This window comes from Ictidomys tridecemlineatus, chromosome 4 (genome assembly GCF_052094955.1).
Source record: "Ictidomys tridecemlineatus isolate mIctTri1 chromosome 4, mIctTri1.hap1, whole genome shotgun sequence".
NCBI lineage: Eukaryota > Metazoa > Chordata > Mammalia > Rodentia > Sciuridae > Ictidomys > Ictidomys tridecemlineatus.
In genome coordinates this window covers 16,952,166-16,967,024 of record NC_135480.1, presented here as the reverse complement: position 1 = coordinate 16,967,024, position 14,859 = coordinate 16,952,166, and the positions used below count along the sequence as shown (strand labels likewise).

The 14,859-nt window shown below is 31.4% G+C and overlaps 1 protein-coding gene across 1 annotated transcript; it reads right to left on the bottom strand.

Moving 5' to 3' along the window:
- Positions 1-471: 471 nt before the first annotated feature.
- LOC106145448 (olfactory receptor 5D13) lies at positions 472-1,779 on the bottom strand. The gene is made up of 2 exons (XM_078044894.1): positions 1,688-1,779; positions 472-1,411 (listed from the first exon to the last, which is right to left on the bottom strand). The coding sequence occupies exons 1-2, from the start codon at positions 1,777-1,779 to the stop codon at positions 472-474; spliced, it is 1,032 nt and encodes a 343-aa protein (XP_077901020.1).
- Between the last annotated feature and the right edge of the window lie 13,080 nt (positions 1,780-14,859).

Genomic DNA, 14,859 nt, shown 5'->3' with positions numbered 1-14,859 from the left:
CACTTGATTTTTCTCTATCATGGTAAGGCATAAAATTGCAAAAACTCTATAAATTCATTTCCCAAAAATGACTAAAAAAGAATAGAAGATCTATTTTAGAGTAAAGTGCTAACTATAATTTTTTTTCATGACAAACAAGATTAGAAATTTTACTTAAATAAAGACTTATTATTGTATTTTTTTAGAATTTTATGGCTTATTTTCCAAACTTCCACTTAAACAGGCATTGAATTATGGATCAACTGGTGATTATGTTAAACATGTACTGGTTGCTTTTTGAAAACTGAACTTTCAAATTGATGATAATTCTATGATATCTTGGACGATTCTACATCATGATATATTTTTTTAACAAACTTTTTTTTTTTTTTGTGGTGGTGGGGATTGAACCCATTGCCTTGTGCATGAGAGGCAGGCAGGTTACCAACTGAGCTATATCCCCAGTCCCTGCGTGGTATTCTTAAAGAGACATTACAGTATGTGACATAATTTGGTGTTCATTAATTTCCTGACTGTCTCCTTCACATCTTTGTTCCTGAGACTATAGATCAGTGGGTTCAACATGGGGATGACCACTGTATAGAAGACAGAGGCAACCTTAACCATGAGCCATGAACTTTTGGTGACTGGAACACAATAGAGAAAAAGAATGGTCCCATGGAAAATGGTAATGGCGGTCAGATGAGAGGCACATGTGGAGAAAGCTTTGTGGCGACCCCCAGTTGAAGGCATCTTCATGATTGTGATAAAAATGAAAACATAGGAAGCAAGAATGATCACTAGACTGCTTATTTCATTAAATGTAGCAGACACTAAAATGATCTTCTGGTTAATATAGGGGTCTGAGTGTGACACAGCAACAATGGCAGCATGCTCACAAATAAAGTTATTTATGATATTATTTCCTTGGAATGATAATTTCAGTAAAAAGTAAGTAAGAGTCAAGGAACAGACTAGCCCCCAAGAATAGGATGCACCAACTAACAAGTAACACAGCTTCTGGGACATGGCAACCCTGTAGAGAAGAGGGTTACAGACTGCCACAAATCGGTCATAGGCCATCACTGCCAACATGAATGTCTCTGTCACCACAAATATGCACGCAAAGAAGAACTGCATGATGCAGCCTGTGAAGGAGATGGTTCTGTCTTCCACCACCAAATTTTCTAGTAGTTTGGGAGTAACCACAGTCGAGTAGCAGAAATCAATGAAGGACAAGTGACTAAGGAAAAAGTACATGGGGGTGTGGAGTTTGGGGTTGACCCTGATGACCAGGATCATGCCTGTGTTCCCCAGCACAGTGACTGTGTAGATGGTCAGGAACACCAGGAACAGGGGCACTTGGAGCTCTGGGTATTCTGAGAAGCCCAGGAGGATGAATGTCACTCCAGCAGTCTGGTTTCCTTGGTTCCTGAGATAAAATAGGCAAGTTGATTCATAAAAGAAGTAGACCACTTTGGGTGAGGCAGAATGAAATGAGCAAATACTCAGAGACTTACTGGTTATCAATAAAGGTTGTCCTGGAAAATACATTTGGCAGTTACATTTATTCATGAGCAAGCCTTCATTCAATCCACATATAATACAGTATGAAATTTGTACAGATGGCATAATAAGCAAGTATAGAGGTGGAGAACAAAACTGCTATTAGCCCTGAAATATTTCCAAATAGCAAAATTAGCATCACCAGAGAGCACTTACCTGATGGGAAGGACCAGGTTGGATTTTTTTGCATGAAATATAGTTTAATGAGGTACTTATTTTCAAGGAAATAGTCATCATGGTTTTCATGAATTTCTTCCCTGCCTCACCTGCCTCTCTGAAAATTTAATACTCTAAAAATGAATGACTCATCAAATTGATCAAGTAATTATTTCTGTTGTTTCATAGCTATTTCTGAATTTCCTATTTCATTTCCTTCCCATGCTCTGACATACCATTCTCTTCACACATTTTCTATAAAAGAATAATTCATAATTATTGAAAAGTATGAATGCTGTTACCTCCTCTTGGTATTTATTGCAATTTGAGGTTGAAACAAACTTAAGTACAATATGTCCTGACTATTTTTGTTATGTTGAAATATTTCTATCACAACATTCTCAGGTGGTCAATTTAGTCTACCTCCAAACCTCCAAAGATGAGACATTGCTTCCTGAGGAATGATAGTGGTTTTTATTTGCTTCAGATTTTTTTTCTGAAATTCATTGGTTTTGATGGCCACATAGTTCTTTCAATGCTCTATTCTCCTGGTTGTTTCTAGGTTATTCTCCTAATCTCTGGAGAAACAACATTTTTTTTTTAACTTGAGTTATCCCCCATAGCCTCGTTATTGGTCTTTATGAATAATGACAAACCCTAAAATTTCATACAGTATCTAAAACATAACAAATACTTCACTTCCTTTCTTACCATTTATCATTGTGGCATTGTCTGTTTCACTTTAAAATGAAATCCACAATAGCCCAGATGGAACACTAGAACGTAGCAGATCCTCCATAACGTTTATTGAATAAGTAGATGCATGGATGTGTAAATGAATGAATTCTACACTCTAGGTACATATTATACATGTATTTGGGTAAAAGCTTATAATACTACTAAGAAGTTAAAATTGCCTATTGAATTAGGACTGCACTGTAAACACACAAGGGTCTGAGGCACATCTTGTACAAGTAGTTACAGTGAAACCCCATGGGATCTAAGCATGCTAAATTAGTATGAAGCAAGAACAGTTAGGGAATAAAAAAAGGACCATTGTATTATTTTTATATGTTCTCAATATACTTATATATATTTATATATTCCCTCAAATTCCTTACACTATGCTTTTCTTAATTTAATGCAATTATTCACATAACCACATTATAACTACTTTATGAAACCTAAAATAGAAATAGGCATGAAGGGAAGAACATTTCACATAGAACACTTTGAGTCACATGCCTTATGAGCTGACATTAAATATGCCTTAGTTTTCTGTATTATTATGATTTTATGATTCAAGACAATACACACAGCTTGTGTTTTATGAACAAGAACATACCATATGTAACATATCCCTACAGATTTCCTTTGATTCAGTATCCATAATTTAACCTGCTACAATATTGATTTTTTTCTCAATCTATTTTAATATAATACAAATCACATTGAGTCAAAATTCCATGACTATACATTTTTTTCACTTTTTCAAATGTTTTATAAAAATCTGTATTTTTTCTTTAAATCTGTTTTCACATATTCTGAGCGGCCCAAAGTTGAAAGCAAAATCATTGCCATCAAAGACAAATGTATGCTGATATTCATATATTCAGCTGATTCCTACCCTCACATCTTTTCCACGCATGTAGCTTTAACTCACCTCCTACATTCTGCACCAGTACTTATGGCCTTGAGGCTTCAGGCTAAGGTTCACAGTCTCACATTTAGCTTCAGGAACCATCACAATATTCAACAAACTAAAGGTTCAAAGTGCAACTTCTTTCCTTCCTTTCTAGTGACACACACCCTAGCTTATTTCTCATGTAATTTGCCATGCACCCTTCACTGTATGAGCATTTTCAATCATAGAATTATGAAATATAAGCCTTTTCCTCTAACATGTTTCTTCTGAGATTCATCTGAGGAATAATATATGTAATCGCAAATTATGCAATATATCTCAGAATTCATATCACTTATTAAAACTAAAGGTCTTTTGCATTAAAGAAGTTGTTTGTGATACAAAAATAAAATAAAATAGTTCCTTGTAACATAGTCCAGTCAATTAGAGTAAATATAGTGAAAGAAAAAAACAAATATTTCTAGCCTATTTAACTGTGTGGTTGTCAAGGCAGCTAGATTTATATCTGTGTTTGCCTCTTGCAGAGATTATAGGAACATATTCTTCTGCTTCTAAAGTAACATAAAGAAAAAATTGAATCAACCCACCTCAATGCAGAAGAATTTGACTGAATCATTTAAAAAAGTTCTTTACAAAAATTAATAGACTCCTTCAGAAAGAAAGGCTTTTTCTGATTTTTTTATTTTTCAAAATAAACTCAGTGATGACAGAATGAAAGGAAGATGAAAGGCTGAATCCTAGCCCCAAAGGGTGCCACATATATATTCCACCAAGACCTTAGGGATTTTTGACCCTAGAGAGTATAAGTAAAGGACTGCCTCAGAAGCCACACATGGAGCAATTAGATGAAACAAAGCCCATGTGATAATTGGTTGGAATGTAATTTCTTCCAAAGATTAAGGAATACTTTCATTATCAATTAATTTCCATAATCTTACTTTAAATCTGTTTGTCAGGCATAACACATTTTGATATATTTATCTATTAATTTTTAAGTTTACAAAAGAAAAACAGCTATTGAACAACTATCTAGAGATTACTACTCTTAAAAATTTTTTTTTTCCTGAACACCAATGTGGAGATATATATATATATATATATATATATATATATATATATATATATATATATATCCCTGTATATTCAAATACAAAACTTGTATAAAAAATGAATGGATAAAGAAATTGTGGCATATCTAAACAATGGTATATTACTCAGCCACAAACAAGAATGATGTTATGATATTCACCAGTAAAAGAATGGATTTGGAGACAATCATGCTAAATGAAATAAGCCACATTTCCATAAAGAATGGTTGAGTTTTTCTCTAACAAGTAGCCAAACAATCTAGAAAAAGAACGAATTTGGATTTTTGACACTTTCTCATTTCAAACTTTCTAAAAGTTATCATAATCCAAACAACTAAGTACTGGTGTAAAAACAGATATATGATTCATAGACTAATGGAATAGAATAGAAATCTGAGAAATAAACACACACACACACACACACATACATACATACAAACACACATATATATTTAATATATATATCAGAAAATAACCAAGATTCTTTAATGTCAACAAGTGAGTCTTTTTAATGTATGATGTTCAGAAAGCTGGATACCTCATGCAAATAAATTTGAGATTTGTAATTTATAAAAAAAAATACTTAAAATGGATCAATGACTTAAAAAGTTTTAAAACTTAGAAAAAATTCTTAGAAGACAAACTTTATGACTTAGTATTTGTAAATGATTTCCTTGATATCATATCAAAACAATAGAAAAAATTTAAAAATAGAAGAAAATAAGGAAGAAAAGATAAATGGAAAATGACAAATGTTGGGAAGGATGTGAACAAACTAGGCCCTTTACTTTTACATGGGAATGTACAATATTAATGTCTCGATGGATGTTTGTGTGGTGGATCCTCAAATAACTAAATATGGAAACACTATCAGATGCATTAATTCCACTGTGAATAAATATCAAAATAATTAAAAGCAGATTCTCTTGCAGATATTTGTTACTGGTTTTCTTAGAAGCATTATTTACAGTAGCCAAAGGATGGAAAAAACCCAAATGTCCGTCAACAGATGCCATATGTCAATATAGATGAACCATGAAAATATCAAGCTAACTGAAATAAGACACAGAAGGCAAATATTATATGAATAAAAGTAGATGAGATATTTTTAAGAGTAAAATTCATATTGACAAAAATCAGAAAAAAATTAAAGAAATACAATATGGATAAAAGAAATAAAATATAAAAATAGAAGAAATTGAAGAGGACTTTAGAAATGGAAAGACCACCCATATTCTCAGATAAGCAGAATTAATATAGTCAAAATGGTCAAACTTTGCACATAACTTTCCTATGTTCATATATGAATATACATATATGAATATACAGTATATTAATATACAATATAACTTCACATCATGTTCAGCTACAAGAATAAGATTCTAATCAGAATAAATGATACTACATGTATTTATGATATGTCAAGATAAACTCTCCTGTCTAAAAAGAACAAAAGAGAGAGAGAGAGAGAGAAAGATTGTTATACTACCAAAAGCAATATTTAGATTTAATACAATTCCTACAAAAATACCAATGACATTCACCAAAGAACTGAAAAAAATCCATTTTAAAAATTTATTTTGAAGAATAAGAGAATAATCAAAGCAATCCTGATCAAAAGAGTAACACCATTGTGATGGAAACAACACCAGACCTCAAATCATACTATAGAGCTATAGCAACCAAAACAGCATGGTATTGGCACCAAAGCAGTCTTGAAGACCAAGGAATCAAGGAGAGAGAGAGAGAGAGAGAGAGAGAGAGAGAGAGAGAGAGAGAGAGAGAGAGATACATACACATAGACCCAGTCATCAGATACTTGAAAAAGGTGCCAGAAACATCAGAAACATATGTTGGAGAAAAGATAGTCTCTTAAACAAATGATGCTGGGAAACTGGATATCTATATGTAGAAGATTGAAACTAGATTCCTATCTCTCACCCTGCACAAAAGTCAACTCAAAGTGGATCAAAGCCCAAGAAATTAGACCAGAAACTCTGCAACATCTAGAAGAAAATGTATATTCAACACTCTAACAAATTGTCATAGGCAACAATTTCATTAACAAGACCCATTTGGTGGAACAAATGAAACCAAGAATCAATAAGTGGGACAACATCAGATTAAAAAGCTCTGCCCAACAGGGGAAATAATGATGTGCTTCAGGAGAAAGATTACAGAACGGGAGAAGGTCTTTGCCACCTGCTCCTCAGAGCACTAAAGTAAGAATATATAAAGAACTCAAAAAACTTAACTCCAAATAAACAACCCAATTAATAAACGGGCCCAAAACTCTTCTTAAAAGAAGAAATACATGACCAAAAAGTATATGAAAAAAATTTAACATCTCTAGCAATTAAGGAAATGTAAATCAAAACAAGGCACTAATTAAAAAAAATATGAAATAATAGAAGAAACATAAGTAGAGCAGAGGAAAGGAAAGGTGTCAAGAGAAGGAGAAAAAAACAGAGAGGTCCTGGGGACCGAATTAGAGCAAATTATATTCCATCCATGTGTAAATTGCATCAAAATGAAGCTTAATGTTATATGCAACTAATACAAATCAATTAAAATGCAGAAAAAAAGAAAGGATGGAAGAAAAAGTTAAATTGATACAGACACAAACTAGAACACATTTACTGGTGAATGGAAAGAGGGAAAAGAAGGGTTATATTTTAATGGGTATAGATTTTAAGTTTGTGATGTTGGAAACGTTCTCGAAATAGTGGTTATGATTGTTCACCACTGTAAGAGCACTTATTGCCACTAATTGTACACTCAAAAGTATTTAATGTGGTCAATTTTTGTATTATAGAAAATTTAAAATTAAAGCAAAAATTAATACTAACAGCTCAGTGATGTAAAAAACATACTAAAATGGGCAGTTTTTTAGAGAGCTAGACTGTATGGATGGCCAATGATCACTGAAAGAAACTCAGAATTAGTGGGCATCATAGAAATTCAAATTAAAATCATAACAAGATAGCACTACTCAAATGGTAGGTGAGTAATGATATCCCATTAAGATTTTATATTAAACAACATATTTTAAATTTAAAAAAATGCCAATTTCAGATAAGGATATAAAAGAACTGTAGCACACAGGTACCTGATAGGAGGGTAAAGAATTTAAAATATCTTATAACTGTTACAACTCATGGAAGTGAAGTCTTAAAATTTTGAACAAAATCTGTAGACATTTTTTATTTCAATTTTTTAAAATATGTAATGAATGTAGTATTCCTGGATTTAATTGGGAATTTTAAAGTGTCATTGTGAAGGTGGTCCAGTTATTAAAGGGTCCTTCTTAACCACTATTAATAGAGAACTGAAATCTGTAATAGTGGTACCTAAAAGCAATTCTAGGACAATCCTCTGTATGTTCCACATTTATAATGGAAAACTTAATTTAATTAATCTGTATTTAATAATTTAAATGCAGATAGACAATTGATGGATTATAGATAGGTAAATGATGGCTACAGATATACAGAAATAAAGGAAAATCAGAAACATGGAGTTTATATATATAAAAACTACATACATATTTACATAGCTATAGCAATCACATGATTTTTTGCAGTGTATACTTCACATTTTGCAAAACTGCTCTTTATAAGACAGTGCTAAACTTTTAGGCTATATAATTTAAAACAATGTCTAAATGTAATAATTTTTTCCAAATATTGCAAATGATAAAAACAAAATTTGAACATCTGAATGTTTTTTCAGGATAACACAACTCATTATATTAGGAAATGATGAATAAAACCTATATTTCCAAAGTCTCAGTTCATTATTCATTCTTGTTTCACAGGAAATTTTATCTTTCAACATTATTTTAGTTTGAACTAATGAGAATCAACTATTGGTTTTAATTTTCACACATATTATCAAGTTGACTATATTTGTTATCTTATACTCTATACTCGGGGATATAATATGGAAATTGGTAAAATTTGTCTTCATATACTCCAGTAGTAGTACAAAATACAGCTACAAAAGCCTGGGTGAGAAAACTTTTTTTTTTTTTTTTTTTTTAACTTTCAAGTGGTAAAAATAGAATGTCCACTAGGTGGCAGAGCAATATCATCATTTAAATCAAGAATAAACTATTTTTTTTCAAAGTACTAATTTTAAAAGTTTGAAATACTCAGATGAAACATTATACTAACCCATTTCCAATACTTTAAGTACATAGAAAAATTTAAGAACCAGATTCATCAAGGCTTGCTTAAGCAACAGAAACAGACAACCTTCAGAAAAAGTTGAATTTCATTTTTGTTTTTGTTTTTATTTGGTTTTGTTTTGGTTTGGTGTGGTTCAGGGTATTTTGTTGTTGCTGCTGTTGTTGTTGTTGTTTGTTGCTTTTATGTTCCTGGTTCACAAGAAATAAATCTGTTCTATGAAGCTTCAGGGTATATACATCTTATTTTGTCATTTCCAACACAGTAGCTAGTAGAAAAACAGAAAACTTGGTATTGTACATAGACTTTGACTTGAAAAATATGAATCGGAGAAAAGAATAAACAATATAAATTCATGGTAAGTTAAAATTCAATTTTATTCTATTTTTACATAAACTTTGACTCTGTAGAAAAGTGGTTTAAATGCTCCAGTGGTGGGCAGGGGAATTTGTTCCGTCCATTGTACCATTTCTTTCCAGCTTGTCATCCTTGTTTCCTGGTGTTCACCTGATAGAAATTGGTGCACACTAGAAATCAAGGCTTCTTCTGACCTGGAAAGATGGTTGTGAAACTCTTGCCACCACATTCCTGAATGTACCCACTTGATTTTATTGTTGAAATCAAATAATTCCTCTAGACATCAATGTGTTTAAATTGTGAACAGAAACAAATAGGAAACAATGTCATTTGTCTGTCTGAAAATACTTGAAAGTTCATCCCCTTCTGTTTTACAAGTGAGAGACCAAATGTCCAAATATGGTAAAATGACATTACAGCATTTAAATATACATATTTGACAAAATTTTTTTTGTCACTATTAATTTTGACTTGTAACTTATTGATTCCTAGTCACTTACAGCATCAACAATTAAAAAACAATTATTCAGAATTGTTTATCAAATAAAAATTATAAATACCCCTGAAGACTTAAACTGAATCAATATTTCCATTTAATATATTGAGATGTCTCCAAGGTAGCCTGAAAGAATCAATTACATTCATTCAGCCAAAGCATTTTGCATAATTGCAATATGCGGAATGTTAAATAGTGAATCAAACCTAATTCATTTCCTTACAAATCTCACCTCTTAGTGATAAAGAAGCAATACCATGTGGGAAGTTGTAATACAACGTAATGAGTTTAATGACAGTGGTGTATAAGAACTTAGTGAGGTCGCTTGAAAGTAATAACTCCTGGAGTCAGTGGAGCTAAAATTTATTGACAGTATATCTTAATCTATTTAGCTGACAGTATGCAAATAAAAAGATGATTAAAATATGCATAAATATTAGCATAAAGGTAAAAATCCTTATGAAAATACAAATCTTTTAAAAGCATGGAGCAAACAAACCAAATTAATGTTGAAAAGCTATGCACCTATTTATGTGGCATACACATGTATATACTGTAAAATAATAATTTATATGAAAAAATGTTACACAGGTAAAACAAAAATATATGGATTATATTAATATAGTTAATTGCAATGTTAAATTCAACAGGGAGATATATATATGTGTGTGTGTGTGTGTATATATATATATATATGAATTCATAAACAAAAGATTCAGTAAAGTTAAAACTACACTGCTAGCAGAGAAAATATTCTCAATTGTTGAATGCTTTGAAATCTGCTATGACTTTATACATAACTCAGCAAATGATCAATGTTGGTAACTTTTCTATAGAAACTGCAAATATGTATGCATTGCTTTTGTTGGGTGTCATATAAGTTAATTAGGACAAATGTGTTAACATGTCATTTAAAACTTCTATAAAATTGAATGGTGTTATTTGTTTTATTCACCACGGGAAGAAAAATGTTAAAGTCTCGTATAGCCATAGAAAGCTTGTGTATTTCTGGTTGTTTTTTCGTTTATCTTTTTGGAAGGTCTTTTAATAGGTGCATGGAAGTTTGAGTTGCAGTCTCCTCCTTGTAGGTAGACTTTTTCATCATTTTCAAATAATCAATTGTGCTTTTAGTATTTTCTTTCCTAGTCATGTCATATGATTAGAGCTGAATGATATTTCTAGTAAAGTGTGATTTGTGTGTATATATATATATATATATATATATATATATATATATATATAAATATATAACCTTATCTCCAATAGATATAAACATACTTATAGCTGAGAAATTTTACTCAAGATTTTTACCCCACAAAAAATACTTAAGTTTGTTTTCCAAAATATATGGTCCAAAGATTTTATAATGGGACCTGCAAACTAATGAGGCTTGAGAGACATTAAATAAATAAAGCCTTAAAGAACTCTCAATTTTTTTTATTAAAACAATATAATTTATTCAGGCAGTGAATCATAAGCAATAAGAATGAGTGAAAACTGCAGGAACAGATAAAAAATGTCATACATATAATACTGAACAATGAACACAAGTACAAAAAATATAGTATTCTCTATAATTGATTTTATATAAAATTCAAAGCAGGCAAATATAGCAGTGCTTAAATTGAGATAGTAATTTCAATTCCATGAAGGAAGTCTGGCAATTAACAGGTCAAAAGTGTGTTACTGCATTTTGATGTCCTACTGTTGACTTGTATGTTGGTTACACAGCTGATCTCTGGTTGTGAAAACTCATGGAACTGTTTGTGCATATTTCTCTAGGCATATTAATTTTAGTTAAGTTAAAATTGTATCAACATATTTGATGAAGGCAAATATCAAAACATAAGATGAGAAAATTTTGACCTGCAAAAAGGAAAAATGCAGACCATAAAGATACAAATGTATTAAAGTCAACAAATATTTTACATTACAAAGAATATCATTCATAATGAAGTTATGACAGTTTCCAATGTTTATGCAGCCAAGGACATAGAAAATTTTTCATAAAGTAGAAAATATAGGAGATAAAATGAGAAATAAGCATATGACCTTAATTCAATACAAAAGAAAACAAAAGTTTGCTAACTAGGAATACAATCCTAATCAATGCATAATGTGTAACGCAACTTAATCCTAATGAGGAATACAGTTTTTTTTAAATGCATATGAGCACTCATAAAAATTGGCTGTACTTTAGTATTATATATGCAAATACATAGGTGGTCTATATGCATCTAACCATCTGTACAAAAACTATAAATTCAGCAAAAATGATAGATATGTAATTTCCCTGATCACTATTCATCAAAACTATGAATTAACAGGAATGTCTTGTTAAACAATAAAGCATTACATTTAAAAATGTAAAACATTCTTATTAAAAAACAATGAAGAAATTATATAGTTTACAAAGAAAAATTAAAATGGGAGATAGGATATATATCAGAAGACATTCTATATCCATGGGCTAAAAATGAAACATAAACATTCCACATAAGTAGCCTTAAAATCACGATACCATTTAACACATAATTTCTGTGTTATCTATCCTCCAGAAAACCTTTTAAACAAATGAAAACAATAAATGAATCCAAGTTTTTACATGCTGTGAAACAGAGGGACCTATGAAGGGAAAACTTGCCTATAAGTAAATAAATATTTGTAAAAAATGTAAAGAAGTGAATCTTACATAGAACTATCATAATTTGAAGAGTAAAAGGTACAGAAGTATGTAGAGACAGTTCAGTAACAAAGAAAATGGAGAATCTTTTAGTGATACTGAATGATAAAATTGATAAGAAATCTTTATTTACAACAACAAAAAAATTGAAAACAACTTCAGAGGCTGTTGGAACACAGTTTTACATAGACAAGAAAACTAGCAGTTGCTGGAATGTCAGTGAAAAACTTGGGGAAATTCTTTCAAGGGGAAGGAGAAAGGGAGAAAGAAGATGGTGCCCTCTAGAGTTGCAATGTCAAGAGAAGGATGAGGAGATTAGGTTGCTCTAAAAACAAGGTGGAAATAACATAGATACTAAGTACATTAAGCACTACAAGTTTGGATTGATGTGTCCATTTATTTGGGTACAAATATTAAACATACATGCAGATACAGATGTAAACTGTAGACACAGATATATGTAGATACACATGTAGGTATATGCAAACCTATAGGTGCTCTATATGCATCTAACCATCTGTATTGTTGCTTATAATGGGGTAGGCAGGCTTCATTCTCTTGTACCTTCTGCAGGACTAGATACTTTTCTAAAACTCAAATTAATGTTCTCAGCTCCTATTACTCAACAAACCCCCACTTCCCATTCCTATTTTAAATAATAGAGGTGTAAGGGTTCTGTGTTTGGGATCAGGGTCTCTGATGGCTTCATGACTATGGCATGCTTGGTAGGAAGGAATTTACTGTGCAAAGACACAGAATGCCTGGCTGTTAGGAAAACTTCGGTGCATAGATGGGATTTCTGGCTGTTATAACAATGCTCAGCATGGGGAGGCTCTGTGCTAGAGTCTTATCAGCCTTGACCTTGATCTAAGGCACACAGCTCCTGGGAAATAAACTCTCTTGTTAGACAACCACAATGTTTCACCCAGCTCTGTTGTGCCTGAACCTCTCCACCTAAAAGTGACTTTAAACAATAGACTTTCCTGAGATCTATGCAAAACTTCTAACATTGCACATTGCAACTATAGTGTGTAACTGAGGAATAATATGCATAAAGTTGCTAACCTTGCAACCTGCCTAATGACATGATGAGCAATAATATACTACTGATGCCAATGACCTAATGTAACCTATTGATATAAGTAAAATTGGCAGCTTGGCTATTCTGCCATTCTGCCTCTACATTTTGTCTCTGTGTCTCTTTTTATTTTTCTTACATAGAGGAACAAAATTATTTTCATTACAATTATCTTAAATATTTTATATATTCTTATGTCTAACTTCATATATTAAAAATATTTAAAATAATTTGATTCCCTCAATATTTCTAATTTATTTGTTGTAGATACCCATAGTAATATATATATATATATATATTATATATATATATAATATATATATTCATTTTTGTGTGATTTTTTTAGGTTTTGCATTTACTTTTTCCTTTTTTAAAATTGATTTTATTTTTTTAAATACATGACAGTGGAATGCATCACAATTCTTATTACACATGTAGAACACAATTTTTCATACCTCTGTGTATATATAATGTATGTTCACACCAATTCATGTCTTCATATGTGTAGTTTGGATAATGATGTCTACCACATTTCACCCTCATTGCTAACCCCCTGTCCCTTCCATTTTCCTCCCACCCATTTGCCCTATCTATAGTTCATCTATTCCTTCCATGCTTCCTCTCCCTACACTACTATGAGTCAGTCACCTTATATCAAAGAAAACATTCGCCATTTTAGTTTTTGGAATTGACTAACTTCACTTAGCATTATCTCTCCAACTGCATCCATTTACTTGTAAATGCCATGATTTTATTATCTTTATTGCTGAGTAATATTCCATTGTGTATATATGCCACATTTTTTAATCCATTCATCTACTGAAGGGCATCTAAGTTGGTTCTACAGTTTAGCTATTGTGAATTGTGCTGCTATAAACATTGATGTGGCTGTGTTCCTATGGTATGCTGTTTTTATGTCCTAGGGGTATAAGTCAAGGAGAGGGATAGCTGGGTCAAAAGGTGGTTCAATTTCCAAGTTTTCCAAGGACTCTCCTTACTGTTTTCCATATTGGCTCCACCAATTTGCAGTCCCTAGAAGACTCAAAAACCTCTACTAGAAAACTTCTAGAACTAGTAAATGAATTCAGCAAAGAAGCAGGTTATAAAACAAACACCCATAAATCAAAGGCATTTATGCATATCAGTGACAAATCCTTTGAGAAGAAAATGAGGAAAACTATCCCATTTACAATAGCCTCCAAAAAATAAATACATAAATAAATAAAGTACTTGGGAATCAACTTAACAAATAGGTGAAAAATCTATATAGTGAAAACTCCAGAATCATAAAGAAAGAAATCAAAGAAGACCTTAAAAGATGGAAAGAGTAACTGAATTTCTTATGTATGTTCACAAATAATAAACCATCTCTTTTTGGTAGAAAAATAACTTTAAAAAGTTTGCAAACATGTTGTTGGTTATATTTCATAGGTGTGTTATATTGATCTTAATAAGAAAAGTTCTTACCGTTTCAACAAAAGAAAGAGAACAACTTTTAAGTTTTTTGTTCAAATACCTCACAGCTTTAACTAATAATATAGTAATATATTATCTTAGCAAAAATACATTTTCTCAATTTTCCCTTAACTGTAGTATTTGAAGTTCTTTATTAAAATTTAAAATA